We start from the raw sequence: 21,445 nt of genomic DNA, 5'->3' as shown, positions 1-21,445 counted from the left end.
GACAGGACCCGCTGAGCCAGGCGGGAACGGGACACCTATCTGCCGGCATTCAGTCTAGCACCCACGAGGGCAGTATTCTTGTAGCCGTATGAAAGCGGTGAGCTGGACGCTAGAACGGCATTTTCTCTAAATACATTGTGCTAAATTGTGCCATTGTTGGCTGACTCAGACGTATCAGTATACTCTTTATTAGAAACGACCGCGGCTTTAACCTCTGAGGCGATACCTTATTGCCATTGATTTCCAGCTAATCATCACGGAGTCTATGAATTTGGTGGAGATTACCATAACAGTCACGGGCTTCATTCGGCAGAATGGAGGGAAAGAAACAGCCTCAAATTTCTGTGTTGTAAGTACGCAATCTGCGGCCTAATACGTCAAAACCGTCATAAAGGGCCAGCCAGAATCGAATCTCAAATGAAAGCAAAAATCGGAGTTTTTTTCCAGTATCTCATAATAGAGTCGCATGCGACGGCAAAAGCTTTAGCGGCGACCTCATTCTCGCTTCCAAGGTCTCAATAGCTGGCGGCCACCTGCATTGTAGGACACGAATTATAGCTTGCTCCGCTTCGCATTCTCTTTTCTTTCCCCCTCACCCGCACTTGAAGGCAACGCCTCGCGACAAAAAGAGCCGTTAGTGGACATGCTCTGCAAAGGGAAGTAAAACTGCCCTGTCTTAACGCTCGTCTCATGGCTTTGCCACGCTGTATGTCGCAGCGAGCAGCTGGGAAAAAAGTTTTCTGCGTATAGCTTGATATGCGCAGCATCGTCCGGGCAACTGCTCTCCTACTGCTTTTGTTGAGCGTAGATTGCTTCCTTTTCGGTGTTTTCACTTACACTGCGCCTTATCGCAGCTTCTCTTTATTCCTAAACTCATTCTGGTTTACTTTGCAGATTGTCTCAATTACATTAGGAACGTTTCTGCTTACCACTGAGCAATAGTTCGTTTGGCAACGTTCCGCTTATTGTCAGCGTGATTAATATCACAGGAAGAGCTCAGCAGGTGGGGGAACAAACTTGGGTTACTGGCATCCCCGCGGAAATTAACAACTTCACGAGGCCAGGACACGTGACGTAAAGAGTAGATAACCGATGGATCAGCCTTATAGAATAACGCAATAGATTCCGAGAGAACACGAACGTAGAAGCTGCAGCGAAGAGTCAACTGGATGGAGGAGATTATGACCTTTTCTGGGACACAGTGGCTCCAACTGGCGATAAGGTTGATAGGAGGTTTGGTGGAAACGGAAGTAGTCCTGCAAGAGGCGTATAGTTAGGCTAATTATATCAATGACGATGACGAATCAAAGACTGGGATGTGTGCAGGGTCGAGATCAAACGGTGGCTGCCAAGGTGGTTTCATCGTCATAACCAGTTAGGTAACGCTTACTGCAGGACAAAGCATTCCCTCACTAATCCAGATCAGCTTTTCTCTATCCCGAGCGCGGCTCCCGGTTCAAAGCAGGGAGTGTTTGTTTGTATTAACAAACTACTGATTATCTATACTTCGCATGACTACATTACATATCCCGTCTAAATCCATTTCCAGCTTGGACGCGCCGTGGTGATGCAGTGGTTATGGCACTCGACTACTGTGCCCAAGGATGCGGGATCGAATACCGACCGCGGCGGCCGCTTTTTGGAGAAGGCGAAAAGCAAGGCGTCCGTGTGCCATGCGTAACCAGCTCACGTTAAAGAACCCCAGGTGGTCTAAATTTCCGATGTCCTCCACTACGGTGGCTCGCATAGCCTGAGTCGCTTTGGGACGTTAAACCCCACAAATCAAACCGAACCAAACCAATTTATTTCCAGCGTTCGACTTTGTCTTTAGGTATATGACATCGTTAGCTCGATATTTTTCTCCAACTCGCACTGCTCTTATCTTATAGTGCCCATTGGCAGCTTAGCGCAGAGCTGTCTTATTGAACAATACAGATTAATTAAGTAGTGTCGTAAGAGTGGACCGGTTTGCGTTGATTTGGCCACCCCTAAGCAGTGCGAAAATGCCGCTTAAACGTCCTATTTGCAAAATCCTGCAGGTAGGACGACACAAAACAAAGAAAAGAGGCGGCACTGCTATCGAGGCGGTTTCAACTTGTGCCTCGGAGCACCGTCAGCGAGGGATCCTATTTTTGCACACCTACATGCACGATGCGACGCGTATACGCCGGTAAAGGCCTGTGCATGCATACCGCGGTGGCGCGGCGTCAGCGTGCAGCGTTTGCATTCGGGCCCTGCAACCGTCAGCGGTGCAGGTATACGTGTTCGTGACGCGCGGACGTCCTTTGCAGAGTAATGACCTCCTCCTTCACTCTGCGACGTGGAAATGCTCGATCGCTCACACCACTTTCACTGAGCACCTGTCGGCTCATCGAATCAAAATGAGCCTGCTCCTAATGCAGTCCGTGGAGAGAGAGCAGCTGTCGACGGCCCTTTTTTCGTTGTGTCAGCGACATCTAGATCTTACCTTCTTAACGTATTATACTGGCATTCGCAGCCACCTGTGATGATTGATGAATTCACTTGGCGGTGTGTACAGAAGGCGGCAGACTTTTTTAAAGGTTGCATAAATCATGAATACATCAGTAATGGTTTTCACACACTGCGCTACACACGACAGACGTATGTTTTCAGAGACGTAACATCATTTAAGCGTTACTTGCAAACAGAATAGCGTGGAGTAGAAAGAAATAAATAAAGAAAGAATGAAAGAAAGAAAGAACGAACGAACGAACGAACGAAAGAAAGAAAGAAAGAAAGAAAGAAAGAAAGAAAGAAAGAAAGAAAGAAAGAAAGAAAGAAAGAAAGAAAGAAAGAAAGAAAGAAAGAAAGAAAGAAAGAAAGAAAGAAAGAACAAGAAGGAAAAGTGCGTCAGATCGAATTGTTGAAGGGCGCTGTGTCCGATATTTTGTTTGCCAATTATTATCGGTCGCACGTGCATTTCTTTATCTAGATTTCGAGTGCAATGCGTATTCCTTTCATGCGCTTTCATCCTACCGTCTCATGCATCAATCAATTGTCTAGCCGCTAATCTAATTCACACCTTGCACGCTTCAAGGTTCCTGCTATCAAAAACCAACACGTAGGTTGATGCATTTCATGCACATATTTAAAATATGAACGTTGCGTGTAGAAAGAATCAGCTGTTGAGAAATTTCGTGATTTTTTTTTATTTTTCTCTGCAGTGTCAATCGAAATAAATAAAATCCGGGGCAAATACAATTGCGCTCCTCACAGTGTTGAGATATATCAGCAATGAGACAGTGGCCACGCAAATCAGCAAGCAAGGGCACAGAATCTATGCGGCACATTACACTTCGTGCGACAGACGCATACAAGTTCGCTTCCATAATGGTGTTCTCCAGATGTAGAAGACGACTGCTCGCAGTCATGTTGCAGCATTAATCGCATAAATAATGTTTTATATTATTCATCAATAGGCAAAAACATAGCAGTTGTTCTCTGCTAACGTCAATACAGCTACAAAATTAAAGACCGTTAATGAACTCCTGAAAAAATGCCATGGAGGCTGATTGTTCGACGTTGCGTGTCGAGCAGTTCTGTGCCCCCCGTCAATCTTCTAAATAAAAACAATCGCAGGTGTATTGTTTCACCGAGTGTTGAGCAGAGCAAGTTCGGAGCAGGAAACAGCGAGTTTAAAAATGCGCATTACAACAGTTCGAGAACTTCATTACGATTTAAAAAAAAAAAAAAAGAAGAAATCCAAACTAAGATTACTTTCGTCAACGTCGCAGTGGACCAGAGGGTTATGATTTGGATAAAAGTAGTTAAACAGCTAGCCTCACTCGAATGCTTATCGCTATACGGCGCACTAATCACGAGTTATAAGGTTTCAAAACTAGCCGCACGCCATGATTTAAGATATAATCCAGAATTCTCCGCAGTATAAACTTTGAACGAACATTTTGGAATGTAATGTTGAGATTGGAACTATTCGTGGTCACCGTCCAAAATAAACCCCAGGCGGAAAAGGACAAGCGACGTTTGTGGTTTACGCTGTCAAAAACGTCACCACTGACAAAAGAGAATGAACAAATTAACAATTCATGTGAGGGGTTCTGCGAGTCGTGCTTCAACAGGTGCCACGTGAGAAGGTCACCACTTTTTTCGCGCACGTGTTGAAAAGGCACGAATTTCCACACCTCACTGCGCCTTGACACAGTACGTCCCGCGAGGCGACGTTAGTGTTACGCCCTTCGAAGGCTCTTTTCACGCTCCACCGCCCTGAAAATCACGATCTTTAGGCATGATCAGCGCGGCGTCACGTTTTGTGTGGTACACGAAGAAGGAAAAAAGTACGCACATTGCGAACACACACACGCACACACCCAAGTCATCCTCCAAGGCGAAACCGTTTCTGGCTCTGAACACGTTTCAGCGAAAAAACCACCGAAGCTTCAGACTTAGAGCACAAGCTGCCAAATACCTCAGTCCCATCTTGAAGTAAGAGTACTACTCTTTTCCCAACGGAGGAGAGGGTGCGGCGGCTGGTTTCTTTCCCACGAGCATCCACAGTAACATTTTCAATCACCTCACCCGATGGAACAGATGGCAGAAAACTCTGACGTTCAATTCCTTGGCCAGCAGGTCTGACAAGTCGTAAAGGTCCATGTCCGTGAAGATGTGCACCGATGAATCCTTAGACGTGTGATTTTGTCCGACGCCCCAGAGGTCTCGGCCGAGGACCCTGCTCACGTCTTTAACCAGAAGGTCTATGTTCGGAGGAGACGTCAACCTCGCGCCGTGCGCCGGACGGTACACGAGGAACTCCTTGTCCACCAAAAGTACGACGAGCCTGCCGCGCTTCTTGGACATCAAGAGTTCTTCCAGCAGGTCTTGACGAAGCAGGCGGACGTAGACCTGGCCCGGGTTCTCGGGGTCTTCGTAGCACTCCATTTTCTTCCTTCCGGCTTCTTACTGAACAGTTGTCGGAAACTGGAAAGTGTCAACGTCGCCAGTGACTGAGTGCTGTGGAGAGTGGAGCGTTGCACGCACTTTCTCCAAAAGGCTCCGCCGACGCTCGGAGAACAATGGCCCAAGACAGGCTCGCTGCTCCGCGAAGTCTTTAGGGAGAGGAGAGCCCTAGCTTTGCGGCAGCAGTTCTCTCGCTGTGTGGCTCTCGCAGTGGTCTGCGTCTCCGGAGTCGGATCGGTGCGCTGTGAAGGTCGCTGTCGTCACAGCTCGCTCCTCGCTACAGGTGTTCCTGCTGCTCCAACGCAACGCTGCTGCGATCGTGAGCCGTCGGCTCGTCGTCCGCAAAGCCACGTAGTCGGTGCGTGTATGCGACGCTCGCCGGAGCCGCTGCGTCCTCCTCCTTTTAAGCAAGCCGCTTGATAGCGAGGTATAGAGTGGAGCCGTTGGAGAGTTGTATCGCCGGAGCGCACTTTGAGACCATTGCGCGTACGCGCGCTCCCAGCCGCCGTCGGCGTTATCAGCGCAGGAAGCGCCGCTCTCTATTGCGGTCCGTCCTCCCCCCTCATCCCCCCCTCTCACAGCCCGCCGCCGGTCGACGTTAACCCTCTTCTTCCAGGCACTACACGTCAGCTCCGACGTGGCCCAACTACACGCGCGTGGCTCGTGAGAGCATGCTTGCCGGATCGCTCGCTTTTGCACCGTGCCTGCCGCCACACCGACCCCTCCACCCCGACCCCCTGCCACTTCAGCTCTCTTTCCGTTCCCGTTACGGCTCTCACTTAATTCCTTTGTGTTGTTATTTCTTTTTATTTCCTCGTGCATGCCTGCGCACCGCTTTCTCTCCCTTGTTTTTGCCTCTCGTTGGTCCGACCTCTATATTTCTCCTTTATCCTCGTCGTCGCGCACTTCCAGTTTTGTAGCTCGTTCTTCACGATGCGTCTTGTGCCCCGTCGGCTATGCTGGATTCGGCGACGGCCGGCGAGCTTCAGCGGGTCGCTAAGATTATCCGTTCGAAATCTGATCTCGCGGAGCGAGCGGCATGGCCCAAAACGGAATCGGCAAACATCCGCTGCAAGTGTCGGGACCTTTGTGGCGGATGAGCTAAACCGCCGGCTTTGTTTTCTCGGCGCGCAGAGAATGTGCCTCTACCGTCGCTGAGGGAACGATACTTGCACGAGAGTTTGGATGATTCGGGCTTTATGAATCGAGGCTTAAGTCAGTGCATTACTCGGCCTATCTGTAGTCGCGCTCATCGTATATTGGGGTGGTCGCCAAGAAAAAGCCTATCACAGAGGGGGCAGAAAAACAACTAGTATTTAAGTTTTCTTTTTTCATGCCTTTTGCGACAGCCGCTTACTTTTCCTTAGAACCCCGAATGCATAAAAAGACATCGGAGAACGAGGAAAGCTATACCCGTTCGGTGTGTGGCTTGGACGACTTGAAGAGCTGGACGCGTGGCAAGAAGCTGTCGGGTGGCGTTGCGCAAGCAGAATTTTTATCAGAGCCGGCCGTCATCTGGCTAAAGTCCGGCTGAGTCCGGTTTCTTGAAGCCGGTACCCTCTAGTACGCGTGGTCGCTGCGTGCCGATGGGAAGGGAAATCGTCGAGTAAGACGTAGTCCGCGTCATGGGAAAGTTCGGTCGTGCTTCAGTACTCGGAAATACGACTTCCTTCTTCCTCCAACACTGCGCTCACATCGGGCACTTCCGGTTATGCCGAAGCGAAGATCGCATTCCGGGGAGTTTCTGCATGATCGAGTTGGTTCGTTCTTATGCAGTTGCTTTAATACTTCCGCATTCAGCTGGCAGTTGACCTACGTCACGGTTCGCCTGAAATAATCATTATTTCACTCATGGGTTAAAATAATTTATTACAACTCCTGCCATTCAATGCGCCTCCCATTTGGACATTGTCGCCGTTAAACCTGATTGTATTCAAGCGACAGGGAAATTTGGTGTCAATATAATACTCGGGGGGTGTAGCCTGCACAAAACATTTCGCAGATTTGCGTCCAATCGCAGTTTAACTTTCGCAAGCTTACAAGTTGGGATACGTAGCATGGGCACTTCAACATAGCTTCTTTCACTATTGAGTGATATCACAAAATGTCAATAACACGTGTAACGCCTATTCCGTGTTATAAGAAGAGCTACTCGAACAATGTATAATTTTTCGGGCTGTTTCCTCGTACGGTCAGTTGTTTCCGCCGCCATGATCACGGAATAATCATCATATATTTTAATGCCTTCTGGCAGATGTAGGATTCCTGGCCTATCAAAACCACCAAAAAAATTGTGTTACCGTAAAGCTGACATTCTGTTCTCCGCCAAAACGAATGCATGACAAAAAAAAAAAAAAAAAAGGCGAAATTCTTCGAATTATTCTGGGATATAAACATTCGTTCCCACAGCGCGCGGTCACCATCAATGCGCCCTTGTTTTGTTACCCAATGTGCGGCCATACATCATCCGTCAAATGTGAATTTCCTGCTCCTGGCTGCTCACAGAGTGGTCTTGGCATTTTCGGTCTTAATGGTATCAGAAATTTCAAACCTAACTGAGCGGCATCTGCTAAAGCCCCTGTCTCGGTATTAGTCCGGGTAATAAAATTGAAGCTCATTGTTCCAGTCCCACTTGTGCAGATAGCAATCCTCATCGGGAAAAATACGCGTCTTCGGTCGCATAATTCCCCGGACTGGAAGTGATGTCACGAGAACAAGTGACAACTATACGTTTCGATATGTCTCAGCGCGTCCGCGGCGCCATTTCTAAGGTGTGTCGGATGAACATCTAACCACTAACTGCGCGACTCGAGGAGATGTCCTATACATGTCCTATACAGGCAGAAGTAAGAGGTCCGCAAACACAACCGTGATAGACTGGTGCAAAACTTGATGTATAGGGATCGACAGCTTCTATTGCATTGCCGACACGTAATGTAATTAGATTTCTTCGTGACTCTTATGTGACGTCTATGCGAGGACACGCCATCTCTCACTTTTGTTTTTCCAGAATGGCGAGGAAAGACTAGAAGAAGCAGAGCGCGTTCTTTTTACTTTTTGGCGTCCTGTATATACGTAAATACGACTTTCACTGTTATCATAAGGCTGCTCGGTATCACGGGACCACCCACTGTCGCTCAAGCGTCCTCAAAAACTTCCAGTCGTCACAGTTCATGCTGGCCACATTCACCCCGCTGCCGGACACCCGAGTTCGGAAGGCATCCAAGGACTCTCGGTCCCACACTCGGGCGTATTTCACGTCGAATCCCCGAAACGTCTTTCCCAAATCCAGGGCCTGCGCCTCAAGATCGTCCATGCAGAGTTTGGATAAGCTGGGGAAATGGCTGGCGTATATTTCCATCGAGCAGTGCTCCAACTCGTGTCCCTCGGTCAACAGAAACATGACCAAGTCGATGGCCACCAGCTCCTGACCTCCGCGATAGTCGCGGGTGTGCCTTATGATCCGCTGTGCGACTGTCCGTCCGAACCACTTGGCGACGCCGATAATCACAATCTGAGCCGGCTTGCGGCCCGATTGTTCCCGGGCGAGGTCGTCGCGGAAGGCCGCCATGTCTGAGGCCGATGGAAGGTCGTAGTAGTCGAAGAGAAGAGGATCCATAATGTTTCTGGTACTCGTTGACATGGACGTTCTCCCTGAAAATGGATGGAAATAAACCAAACGTTTCAGTCGTTATCTTTGGAGTTAAAGGGTTTCGACTTCTGGTTTATTATCGTTTTCGGGTAGGAACAGAATGCAGTCATCATTTCACCTGATCAACTTCTGTGAACGTTGTCGGTCGGAAGAAACTGTGCCCCTCGTATTTTCTGTCAATGAAAGAAAACTTAACCGCTGCGCTCATCTCTGTTGCTGCACAATCCTTATATCCTCTCAATCCCTTCATTTGTTGACAGTTTTAGAAGGTGAGGAGCATTGTAGTCAAATACCGTCGAACAGCAGATCCTTCTCTGAATATTTCAAAACCGAGGTCAATCTACATCATCACTGTAGTGTAGAATGGCGTGAACAGATGGCAGCGCAAATGGACAGGGACTTAGGCGAGATGACAAGGACGGCGCTACCCATTTTGTGGTGCCATATGTTCAAGACATGTATGAACATGACCAATTTGCCAAATTAATACAATGGCGTATTTCAGTGTAAGTAGTTGTACTATACGTTCCTTCGGAGACGTCTGTGTAGAGCAGCTGTGCGCACGCAGAGTCTGTCAGCTGGACGAAACATTGCCAAGGTTACACCTCCAGTTTATTTTGGGTCAGTCGTGCGCGATAATTAATCGGGTTAATTAGGCTTGAAAATTCCGGATAATATGGTTGTTTGCTTTGTGCTTGCTTAACAAAAGACACTTTCTACAAGCAAGCATGAAATCAGCAAAAGAAAACACGCATCTATAAGTGATGAACCGCGTTTTTTATTTTATTTTTTTCGTGAAGGAAGACATTTTTCCCACGGCCTCGAACTGCAGCTTTTACTTCGCACAGTACTCAGCTCCCTCAGCTCTCATTATTTCCGTAAAGTGCCTTTCTGAAGCGGCAATAATTCATTCGGACAGCATCGTAACACTTGCTTGTACTGTTTTGAAAAGAAATCACAAACTCCTGTTGACCTCAATGCCACTCCCAAGCACGTGCTGCCAGGAGCGAGTCATTCTGGTGATTCGCCCCACTTACTTAACCTAAGCCTCTCCTTAGTAAACTGCCCGCTGGATGCGGTCGGGATCGCGCAGTATTCACACACTCTTTCTGTTTTCTTGCATCAGATTTATACAACGTTGTCGTTCCTCTTTGCATATATAGGGTTTCTAAGCAATTCTTTGAATCAGGGCTTTGAAGTTTACACTTTCTTTTGTGACACAGCGGCGTCAGCGCAAGAGCAGATTACCATTAGGACAGACAAATATCCGATATTCCTGCAGTCACTAGTACCTGACTAAAATAAGTGCATCCGTCCATCTGTCTATCTGTCTGTCTGTCGTCCACATTCGTCGTGCTTTCCCTGGGTGAGTGCTAGCTTGATTTGCATGTCATAACAGAGCCCTTATTCCACACCCTTGTCAGTTTTGGCTGTCTTGAGAATATGGGTAGCCTAAAGTGGTTCTAAAGCTTCCGCTCCCCTCGTTCGATCCCGTTCACCTGGATACTCGCGGTAATACTGGACTTATATTATACATTCCCCGCTACGGATAAGGTACTGCTGATGAACTCTCTTAACGTAAGCACTCAAACACAGCAGAGAACTACAAAATTAGAAGCCTGAACAGCCTCCGGAGTGTAGAGGTTTCTTTTTCAAACTGCACACCGGAACTTACTCTGTAAAGTGTTTCCAATAATATATAAAAAAAAAAAAGCTTTTCCTACCATGGGGATCCAACTGCCTCATCTGTAAACAATCCGAAGCAATAAATCAGGTATTTTTGCACTGTTGGGAAGGCATTTATTTCTGGGACGTGCTAGAAAGGACTATTAGAAAAGAGTTACCGCTCACCTCGTATGGAATTAGATTTCTGCCTACACACATAATACAGATGGCTGTCCTTTTGATTTATTTGCGCTCGTTGGTCTCCATTATATATGGCGCTCCCGAATGGCCGGATATCACTGCGATATGGATGCGTGGACTGCACGCATGTACTTTCGTGAAAGCATTCACGAGTTTATTGAGCTATTTAAATCTCAAACGTGGTCTCAGACAGGTTACCAAGGTTAGAGCTTTTGGCTGCGCTTAGAGAATTTAAGTGTGATGGAGCCATACTCGTAGGAGTTGGCGGCTTTTACTTTTTTTTCTTCTGCAGTGTATTTTGATGTCTGTCGAAGCTTGGTAATATATTTCAAAAAGTATAGAGCAGTTTGGTAGAGCAGCGGACACAGAATTCGGAGGGGCGTGGTTCAGGCCTCACCAGTGACATGCGTTTTTTTTTTCCTTTCCAGTCATTTTTTTTTTTTTCAGCCATAAAATGACTGCAGTAATAGTTTCTCATTGGTTAACACCGCGGCTTATGTATATAAAAGAAAAAAAAAGGCATACCCCAATGCTTTTTTTCTTGTTTGTTTGTTTCTGAGGCTGTGTACTTCCTTCACATAGATGTCATAACGAGCCCGTCGAAACCTCACCCGTGACTTTATGTCCGTCTGCCATGCTGAGCAGAGAGGGGCGAAGAAAATTAAAATGTCTATCACTGTGTGCTTACGTCAATAGTTGTCATGTTGACCTGACCTATCAAAGACGTATACGGCTAATATCAAAGACGTATACGGCTAAACTACTCTAACGCTTACCTATCGTTGGTTATGATAACCTGTGTGTGTGTGCGTGTGTGTGTGTGTGTGTGTGTGTGTGTGTGTGTGTGTGTGTGTGTGTGTGTGTGTGTGTGTGTGTGTGTGTGTGTGTGTGTGTGTGTGTGTGTGTGTGTGTGTGTGTGTGTGTGTGTGTGTGTGTGTGTGTGTGTGTGTGTGTGTGTGTGTGTGTGTGTGTGTGTGTGTGTGTGTGTGTGTGTGTGTGTGTGTGTGCGTGCGTGCGTGCGTGCGTGCGTGTGTGCGTGCGTGCGTGTGTGCGTGCGTGCGCGCAAAACGATCTAACTTACCTAAATGACAAGCCTTATTAGAGGGATAAAATCTCATTATTTTGTCCTTTTGTTTCTCCGGTATCTAGGTCAAGCAGCAATAGCTATATCAACGGCTCACAGTCGCCGCTTATCGCACTAATCTGTATCCGCCTCTCAGTCGTCATATGGTATAGAGATTCGGCACAAAGCTATACGGGGATGTGAGGTCACGCCTCAAATTACCAGTGCAGCTTGTACCAAGCAATGACAGGTACAAAATACATGCTGTTCTGCCAAAATGTGGAAGCTGATGAGAATATACGGATACTTTTCATCTCTATGAATATACCATGCATTACTTTAGGCACATTTTGTAAAGTTTGTCATTTAGATTACACCTTGAGTGCACCTCGTCCGACTCAACCTGCTAATGCCGACGTTGTCAATTTTCGATTCCCGATGCCAATATGGGACTTTTTCTATATGTGTCGAAGGGACAGTGTACGATATTCTTAGGATCGAACGAGATTATTATGACACAAAACGAACTCATCGACCCCGCAAAGGTCACAACGCCGTCCAGGAACATTATCGTTCTGCCCATGTTCATTACTGTCAGGGAAACCCTGGTAGGATAAGCTATTTCCAGCTATTTCCAAACATTGATTGATATGAAGTGACGTAAAAATATAGCAGAAGTGTATTGCGCCTCTAAACCCGAACAATGACACACCTTTTAGCACGTGACACAGCAAGCACCACAGTAGAAGAGTAAATGAAGAATAATTGTTTCAGTGCCGGTTTCTAAGAGAACGAGGGATATTGAAGGCATTCTTCAATGCATTCGTTATGAAATAACTGCTGCAAACTTAACTATAATCGGAAAACTGGTAATCGAGGCTGCCCGTAGACTTCAGCTCACGGGCGCACCTGATATCAACAGCTCTTGTGTCTAAATCTTACTGCATAAAATTCCGCATTTAGGCTCGCGGCTTATGCCGGCAACATGAAAGCAGCTTTTCAAAAAAGTCTTACCTGATGATTCCTCCGAATACTTGGTGCCTTGATCGCGAAAAGCAGGACAGAAACCAAAGTGTTGCGGCATCTCGCACCTGTGGCGAACGGTTCGATGGCATTCGCGAGCATCGAAGGGCGGGTGATATGCTGACAAGATTATTTCGTCAAGAACAATGGGTTTTCTCTGTATTGAAGCGTTCTTATCATTCCACGACCTTCTCCCTCGCATACGCATTCCTTTGCCAGCTTGCGTTCAAACACCAAACACGTTCCTGTCGCTGTGTCCCAAACAGGCAGCAGAACTCTCGGCGATGCCGCATCGTGCACTGGGTCCGACGTTAAAGCGGCACCGCAGCGTCACTCAGACGAGAATAGTACAGAACAGAGTGGTTGTTGTTGTCAGCATTGCAGACGCTCTATGTTTTGAGACAGCAGTAACGAATAATCTAGTTTATCCTTCACCAAGGATACGTTGCCTTAAGCACGTTGCCTGAGCTGCTTCTTTTGTAAACAATGCATTGTTTTCGCCATTTAATTTTATTTCCTGATTTTAACTTTCTGGGATCCAATCCTGTCTGCCTAGGCCGTATTTAGATGCTGTTGAAGCGCAAAAATCACATTCGATCTCTCCGTCGAGAGTATTTATATCTCGAAGAAATGGAAGGAAGGTGCACCGAGCTCAAGGATACAAATTTCTCTTTCGGCACGTGTCTCCGCTGACGGCATGTTTGAGGTGTCTACCGTCGAGTGAAACTAATTTGTTGCACAATTCTGTTTAACGCCGCGAAACCAGCACAGAGTAAAACGAGACACCTGTTGACGCATGCGCTGCTCCGCCGGTGGCAGCAGCTCATAAGGGAGAAGTAGCATGTCCCCTAGCACACTCCCTTGTAAGGGCACAGAAATCTCTAAGACGAGTAGATTTTCATCACGTATTGTACAGAATGATACTCTATTGAAAATAGAAGCATGTATTCTCCATGTCTATTTCATGTAATTAACAGCGGCACGAGACTTTTAACGGCTGCACTAAGTGTTTTGAGCAATGACAAGGCCATACAGCCACGGTAAAAATCTTGGTAATTCATGTAGATTCGCATATTTTGAAGTGAAAGCTACCTATATTGCTGATCACAGGTATTCTGCATTTCAAACGATGAAAGTCTACCTCAGAGCTTGGAGAGAATGATGTGGCCTTAGAAAGAGTGCGCTAAAGGACATGCTTACTCCCTTTTTACTTCCTTATCAACTTATTCCTGTTTAGAGTGTAGGCGTTGAAGGGGTGAAGCACAAAATATCGTTTGAAGTTTATGTTCGCCTTCGTTTCGCCTCCGTGTTCTCCGATTCGATGTTGTGTACACACCGGCGAAATTCGCTGCACGAGCTACGCGCTGCAAAGAGTTAATTTTCGCACCTATAGGTGCGAAATGCGTTGATGCCTTTCCGCTGAATATTTATCTTGGTATTCTGCAGTTCATTTTTGTCATTTGGGAGCATAATCGGTAGTTCTAAACGAGTGTATTTTTTTTTTTTCTCCACACAGCTTCAAAATCAGCTAAAATTCGAAAACATAAAAGAACCTGCAGAGGTTTAACGGGACTAGATCTACTATAATATGCGAAAATACTAGTTTGGCGTTGTTGACCTTAGTAATATAAGACGTAGATGACATGGTCGCAGTCTTTTCGCCCACTGTTGCTCACGTCGTTTCATGCGGCGTATCTTGGTTTCTGACAACTGCCACAAAAGGCTTCGCGCTATTCTTCCGGAAATAGACTTAATTCATCTATGATCTGACTCATCATGCGCTTTTATTAGTTTAATTCATATGACACATACGCCACTGGTGAAGTCCTACGTTTAATGTGAGCAAAGGCAAGCAAAGAAACAGGTAACTTTAGGGACAGGTGACTTCAAAGAAACTACCGACCAATTAGCGCCCGACCATGTCACCTGACAAATATATCGCCTGCCAGAGGCACGCGCGTGAGGAGGACCGTGATGTATGCTGCTCAATTTGCCAGGAGTGTCATATATACAAAGCCTGCTATAACCGAGCCTTACCAATGGGCATGCGTGGCCTAGCAATGGCGTATCTGACTCGGAATCCAAGGGTCCTTGAAGGATGGATCGCGACCTCACATTCCCACTTCAGTGGCAAAGCCCGATTTAGCACCACCTGCCAGTTCAGCCATGGCATATGCTCTCGTGACGTCACAGAAACCGCCGCCCATCAGCGCCTGGCCATGTCACCAGCAAACTACCACCTGCCAAAGACATCCTCAAATTTCAAAGCTTTACTCATATATACCTCCTGCATTTTTCTGATTTGCCTCCTCAAGTAGCACTTTAAGCACTAAGAAAAAATTTTGGGAAGCTTAAACCCCGCCTTTAACGGTATGACGCGAAAGTGCTAATGGCTCCCGGATCCCCTTGTGGATCCTCGTTCATGAACATGCACTTTGCTACTCATATATATCTAATCTTTTAATTCCTACCTCGATTATCCCACACGTATTCATACATAGTCATAAGCATACAGTCGTAAGGTATAAAAATTATATGGCTATAAAGCCCCACTAAAACAAAGGAACGTGAATGAGCGTCCTATAGGGAGCTTGTACGAGGCGATGCATGCTGGGTAACCTGCCATGTTGTCATTGGCAGCAGACGACACAGTCGCCGCATGTGAAGTACAGCTGAGTTTACATAGTCGCGTAGTGCTCGCAAATGGTGCTGCTGCAATGGTGTACTGTGCTTTGGTAGGCTGTAACAGCCGAACCCGATGCAACGCGCTGAAAGTAAATACCGGACAGGCCGACTGCACGTTCTCCAGGATCCCAATATTACAGGTGCGCGAGTGTGAGAAGGGAAAGGAGCTCTGAGCGACGCCGACGTTGTATGGCCGGCCCGAACCAACAGACACAAAATCGACGCCAATCCTGGCAAGTACCAAACTAGACCTCAGAACTAGAAATTCATCGATATCGACACGCGTCCATAAGTCCGAACCCACAGTGCAGTCGTCCGCACATATATCGTTCACAGGTCCACGCCACACTGTTTTGCCTTTTCATCATAGCACTCCCGATCTTTCGGACAGTGTCGATTCATATGTACCCGAGAAATCTGGAGACATCTTGCACGCACGCAGTGGTAGCGCACGAGTAACATCGTGTGTGCTTGGTGGACAGTCGAAAACGGCAAGGTACCGGTCAATTCATTTCGCAGTCTTCTGCGCTGCGTCGATTGCTGCCAGCGACGACAACATGGCGGAATATACAGTATGCGTAGCTTCTTGTAAGTTCCCTACAGGCCACTATGCCAAGCTCGGTATCCAAAGCTCCTGGAGGTCTTTATTTACAAATTGCCCTCCCATCTCAAAGGAGAAGCCCGAATTGTCACCGCCACCAACTCCAATATGCTGTGCGATTTCGTAACATCGCACAATAATTTATTTTTGACGCTAAGTTTTCCCAAGGCATTAAGTATGCTATTAAATGATAATGTTAATGAACAGTTTCACGCTTACAAAAACGCGCGCAGTCCAGTTATGTTTAAAAGTCACATAAGCTAAGAACATAAATGTTTTTCCTTAACCATACGTAGAAATGTGAGTCTATTAGTGTGCGACAGTTCTGCCTTTTGAACAACATTGTCGTGAGGCGACGTTACTGGGCATGTCCGCGTCCGCAGTACGTGGTGCCGCAAGCGAGCACATCGCGGTGTGAGCGCATTTGTCCGGCCCTGAAATCCTCTCATTTCGCAGCTGAAGCTGAACTGCACGTATTAGGGCCAATGCGTCAGAAGCGGATGCGATGGCAAAGAGACATGATGAGATTGTATCACATCTGTTACACTACAAAGCACTTCAGCGGCGATGTTTATGTCATCCGTGTTAGCTTAGACCAAGTGAATGTGTATAGGCGCTGAGTAGAATTGACAAGCAGGATGTGTAGACTTTATTTAGAGGCTTCGGTAGTTCTTGCAATTTAGTCTATCATTATGTGCACCCGGTTATAAGGAAGGTCGGCAAGTAAATCTGAAACGACATTTAAAATCGCTTGCAGTTCGAAGTCAAGATTAGATGTAGTGTCAGTACATTAAATGTCACCGGTGTTCAGGTGGGGGTGCGTTGGGCTCATAAAAGCAGTCGAACCACCTGATGTGGTTATGGCTGTATTTGCGTAAATTACACAGCCTTCAGGTGTTGTACAAGGAGCTGGGGGAAAGGGCAGTGAGGAGACTATGACCTCTTATGCCAAACAGTGTTGTTAGAAATAATGCGAGAGTAGGTGGCGGCTGCTGATCCAGGCTCGAAGGTAGGACAATGGGAAGCTTTTCGTGCTCTCCTGGTTTCTCATCATCAGCCGGACTATACCCACTGCATGACGAAGGCCTCTCCCGTTTTCCTCCAATTAACCCGGTCCTGTGTTGGCTGCATCTACTTGATCCCTGCGAAATTCTTAATCTCATCCACGCACTTACCGGATTCCCCTACCCCTCCTTCATATCTCCTGGTTTCTCACTGGGCAATTGATTGTACCAGTGTGTTGAGGCGGGCATACTCCTGGTGCAGCCGGATAGGAGTTGCTCGAGGGAGGTCAGTGTGACTCGCAGGTTTAACTTGCCACCATTACTTTTTTAGCAGACAGGCAGAACTCTGCGAGCAGTTTAATGTTACGCCTCATCACTGCGATGATCCGATTGTTGATGCAGCGGAATCTTTAACTTCCCCACGCAGGTACGTAGGTGACAAGCTGCACAATTGTTTGTAGTCTTTGTTTCTGTGGCCGACACTGCCTAGCCACATATCAGAGAGGCGAGAGAAAGACTCGAGTAGAAATTTAAACGAGATTTTGAGTATTTAGAATTTATTTGACCTCTTTATGCTAGCTATGGGGCTGATGATAGTTATATTGAGTTTTATTACACAAAAGCGGCTCTAAGTCCATGATGCGCCAAGCACATGGTTAGAATTGTATTGATGTCAGCCGGGCAAAGAGATTTTATATAAACTCTGGCGAATACATTTTGACGAGCTTATTGATAAGTTCATGGTCTTTGAAATAAACGCGCTCTTAATAGTTGAAAACTGAGGCAGAAAAGTGCAGTAATAACAGCCAAGCAAATGCTTGTTCGTGCATTTTTCATAGAGGAAGTGTTGGCATTGTACTGTGATAGTCAGCACTTCAGCCATCGACATGCACCTGTGCGTTGTGCGACGAAGACAAAGAAGTACGCTGGGCTCGCCGTTGCAAGGTCCTGTCCTCACAGCTCTCCATCTGAGCGTCAATAAACGCCCTATTACAGCATCATTAACAAGTGATGACGCTCCAAGGGATCTGCCTTTGCAGCAAAGGGTGCAGCCTTTGTCTTCGCTTGCCACTATCGACATGGCCACGGAACAGCGGCGCGACCCTTGGATATCTATACACTTCTGGACTTTCTTTCAAGTCACTCTCCAGGTCGTTTGTCTCGGGCGCTTGCCCGCCAAGCTCACCATTTTTCAATTCGTGACGGGCTGCTCTATCGCCGCAATTATCTTCACGACGGAAGGAAGTGGCTTTTAGTCATCCCCCGTCATCTCCGCGCCGAAATTTGTGCTGCTTTCCATACTGATCCCCAGTGCGCCCACGGCGGAGTGTTGAAAACCTACACGCGCTTGCGTCTACGCTTCTTCTGGCGTGGAATGTACCGCTTTGTCCGCCATTTTGTCCGCTCTTGCCAGTCTTGCCAACGCCGAAAGACTCCTCTCAAGTCCCCTGCTTCGTTGCAGCCGTTGCCGTGTCCTGCCCGTCCGTTTGATCGTGTCGGCATAGATCTATACGGTCCCCTTCCTACAACTTCAGCTGGCAACCGCTGGATTATCGTGGCAGTGGATCATCTAACCCGCTACACTGAGACATCATCACTGCCCTCTGCTTCCGCACGCGACGTGGCTGCCTTTATTCTGAAAAACCTGGTTCTTCGCCATAGTGCCCCTCGCGAACTGCTCAGTGACCGCGGACGCGTTTTCTTATCAGACGCTCTTGAGGCTCTCCTGAAAGAATGCCGCATCATACACCGCACCGCTACCTCGTACCACCCTCAGACGAATGGACTGACAGAACGTTTTAACCGCACTCTCGGTGACATGCTGGCTATGTACGTGAACACCGACCATTCCAATTGGGACCAAGTTCTACCGTTTGTTACTTACGCATATAACACCGCGACACAGGCCACTACTGGATTCTCTCCATTCTTTCTCCTTTACGGGCGCGAGCCACCCTGTACTATGGACACACTTATTCCCTACCGCCCTGACGTTTCCGAATCTTCCCCGCTATCCGATGCCGTCACGTACGCAGAAGAATGCCGTCAGCTCGCCCGCTCTCTCACAACAGAAAATCAGTGGCAACAAAAATACCTCCGTGATACCGGCGAAGCTTCGTCATATCTCCCGAACACACTGGTGTGGCTCTGGGTGCCCTCCACAACCCCTGGCCTTTCAAAGATGTTTCTTGCTCGCTACCACGGGCCATATAGGGTCCTCCAGCAAACATCTGCAGTCAACTACGTAGTTGATCCCGTCACGCCCTCTGCGGACTTGCGTCGCCGTGGTCGTGAAACAGTTCACGTGAACCGATTGAAGCCATTCTATGACCTTGCTGTGCTTTCCGCGCCATAAGTCGCCAGGATGGCTCCTTTTTTTTACCCGGGGGGAAAATGTACTGTGATAGTCAGCACTTCAGCCATCGACATGCACCTGTGCGTTGTGCGACGAAGACAAAGAAGTACGCTGGGCTCGCCGTTGCAAGGTCCTGTCCTCACAGCTCTCCATCTGAGCGTCAATAAACGCCCTATTACAGCATCATTAACAAGTGATGACGCTCCAAGGGATCTGCCTAAGTTTCATAATATCAGATTCTGCAAAGAATTCAGAAAGCCATTTTACGAAGTCATTCGAGCGAATAAATGAATACGGTTTCACTTCTGTTATACAAGATGATGCGTAGGTCACGAAAGAAAGCGGTTCCATAATGACAGCTTGACAGGTTTCTTAACCTGTAGAAATCGACATTGTCAGCAGCGACAGTTCGTGCGACACACAATGAACAATACATGCGTTATACAAAGGAGCTAGCTTTATTACAGGCTGGAGAATCACAATGCAATATCAAACAAAGGAAAAATATAATTTCTAGACAGATACATTTCAGCACCGATAAAAACTAATCAAAGAACATTTCTCCAACAGAAGATAACAAACTTGTTTAGGTTCCTGTAAACAGAGAAGTTCAAACATTTTGGTATTATATATTTCAATATTCTAATAACAGTTTGTTCCACATCTAGGTACCACAAGCATTTCAGGGTCTGTAGTAATGTGGGATGTGTTGTTGTAATTGCATTGTAACGGCATAGAAATCTCTCCGGTCGTGCTACCTGAACACTGTATTATTTGCGACATGGTGTATTCAAGCATCAGTTAACGTCAGCAGATCGCTTGGAGTGTTGCAAAGGGCTTGCAGTAAATTCCTCTGCTACGTCAGCGTTGAAGCAAATAAAGCTTGCGTTGAGTGTTTCGGCCTCCGAAGCAGATTAGCAGTCATTTCTGAAGAGGAGACTTGATCTATCCCGAAACGTCTATGCTTTTTATTTATGTTCATAGCCACCCTTTTCATGCACTTCTGAAAAATATAACCATAACTTATCGACAGCTGGTAGGTAGAGACTGCATAATAAAGAACACATAATAGACTGGTTTTAATAATTAATCACGTTTTATGCTTTCTTATGTATGTTTGTTTTTTTTTCATTTGCCATGCGTTTGTATCCGTGTATAGATAGTGTATAATAACGGACACTGTCGAAATATTTAGCTGACAGTATTGTGTCTTTTTGTATGTGTTCCCATATAGTCCGTAGTTTTTCGTGCACACCAATGCCAAAAATGCGCTACGACTAGCCTCATTCAAAGCATGCTGAAGTTGAATATGATAGCCCGCATTTTCCAGCCTGCATACACAAATTGTATCGAAAGATAGTATCGAAGGTACAAGTATCTTTGATCTGCTTATGCCTGCAACTCATACACTCACCTTCTAACAGCTACCATATAACCATCACTCAAGGGTGTCCCATGAGTGATAGTGGTGAAAAGGTAATAAGCAAACCTTCCTGGTAAAGAAATTGAGCTGAGTGGATTAATTCACAGAATGCACAATTCAAGAGCACAATATTACGGCTAGCGGAAAAACACTTATAGTCTAGAAATAGTGGGTAAATATCTTGTATACAAAGCTTAAAATATATTTATGGCGTTGTTTTGTAATTTTCAAGCATACGTTGTTATATCGTCTGGATTATCGCAATGTTTATTTAGAACGTTAAATTAATTCTATAAGCATATAACATTAGTATGTATTTACAGGACGGTAATGCCATTCAGAAGTGTAGCTTAAAATTACATTTACTTCCAGCTTTAAACTAATGTTTTCAGTTCTAAATATAGCGTTGTTTGTTGTTGTTAACCTAATTTACTCTTAAACGAAGCATATACTTAGATAGCATTTTTATAACATAATTCACATGTTCGGCACTACCGGCATGATTTGGACAACTAGTAGCGCTCATGAACGATTGGAGGTGTCACTTCGCTATTGTACACGTCTCTGCTGACCTGGAACCAACCTCTTCTCGCTACCTGCTAGCTCTGTTTCTTCACTATCACCACTTTCTTAGAGCAGTTAGTAGGTTAAGTAGGTTTGCCAAATGATCATAGGACAGTGACACGAAACCACGCGTGGGCACAAATGTTCTGGCTATAAGCCAGCATGCAGACAAGTGTGCTGCCCGGCTATCTCGTTTAATCCAGCACGACAATCCGACGGCAACTTGTTCTAGATTTGAAACGAAAGCTTTTACTACACCCGTCCGTAGCTTCT

General features: G+C 46.5%; 2 protein-coding genes across 2 annotated transcripts; both read right to left on the bottom strand.

Annotated features, from left to right (window-relative positions):
• Window positions 1–4,057: 4,057 nt before the first annotated feature.
• On the bottom strand, window positions 4,058–5,495 carry LOC146207373 (uncharacterized). Its single transcript, XM_084587002.1, has one exon. It carries the CDS (start codon window positions 4,915–4,917, stop codon window positions 4,549–4,551), a length of 369 nt encoding a protein of 122 aa, XP_084443128.1. The 5' UTR covers window positions 4,918–5,495; the 3' UTR covers window positions 4,058–4,548.
• Window positions 5,496–5,681: 186 nt separating this feature from the next.
• Window positions 5,682–12,733, bottom strand: LOC146207372 (uncharacterized). The gene is made up of 2 exons (XM_084586997.1): window positions 12,531–12,733; window positions 5,682–8,589 (listed from the first exon to the last, which is right to left on the bottom strand). The coding sequence occupies exons 1-2, from the start codon at window positions 12,598–12,600 to the stop codon at window positions 8,051–8,053; spliced, it is 609 nt and encodes a 202-aa protein (XP_084443123.1). The 5' UTR covers window positions 12,601–12,733; the 3' UTR covers window positions 5,682–8,050.
• Window positions 12,734–21,445: the final 8,712 nt, after the last annotated feature.

Source organism: Amblyomma maculatum, chromosome 1 (assembly GCF_055883805.1).
Source record: "Amblyomma maculatum isolate TAMU_Amacu chromosome 1, ASM5588380v1, whole genome shotgun sequence".
In the NCBI taxonomy this organism is placed as follows: Eukaryota; Metazoa; Arthropoda; class Arachnida; order Ixodida; family Ixodidae; genus Amblyomma; species Amblyomma maculatum.
Note: the sequence above shows the minus strand (reverse complement) of the source record. Positions and strands in the feature narration are given on the sequence as shown.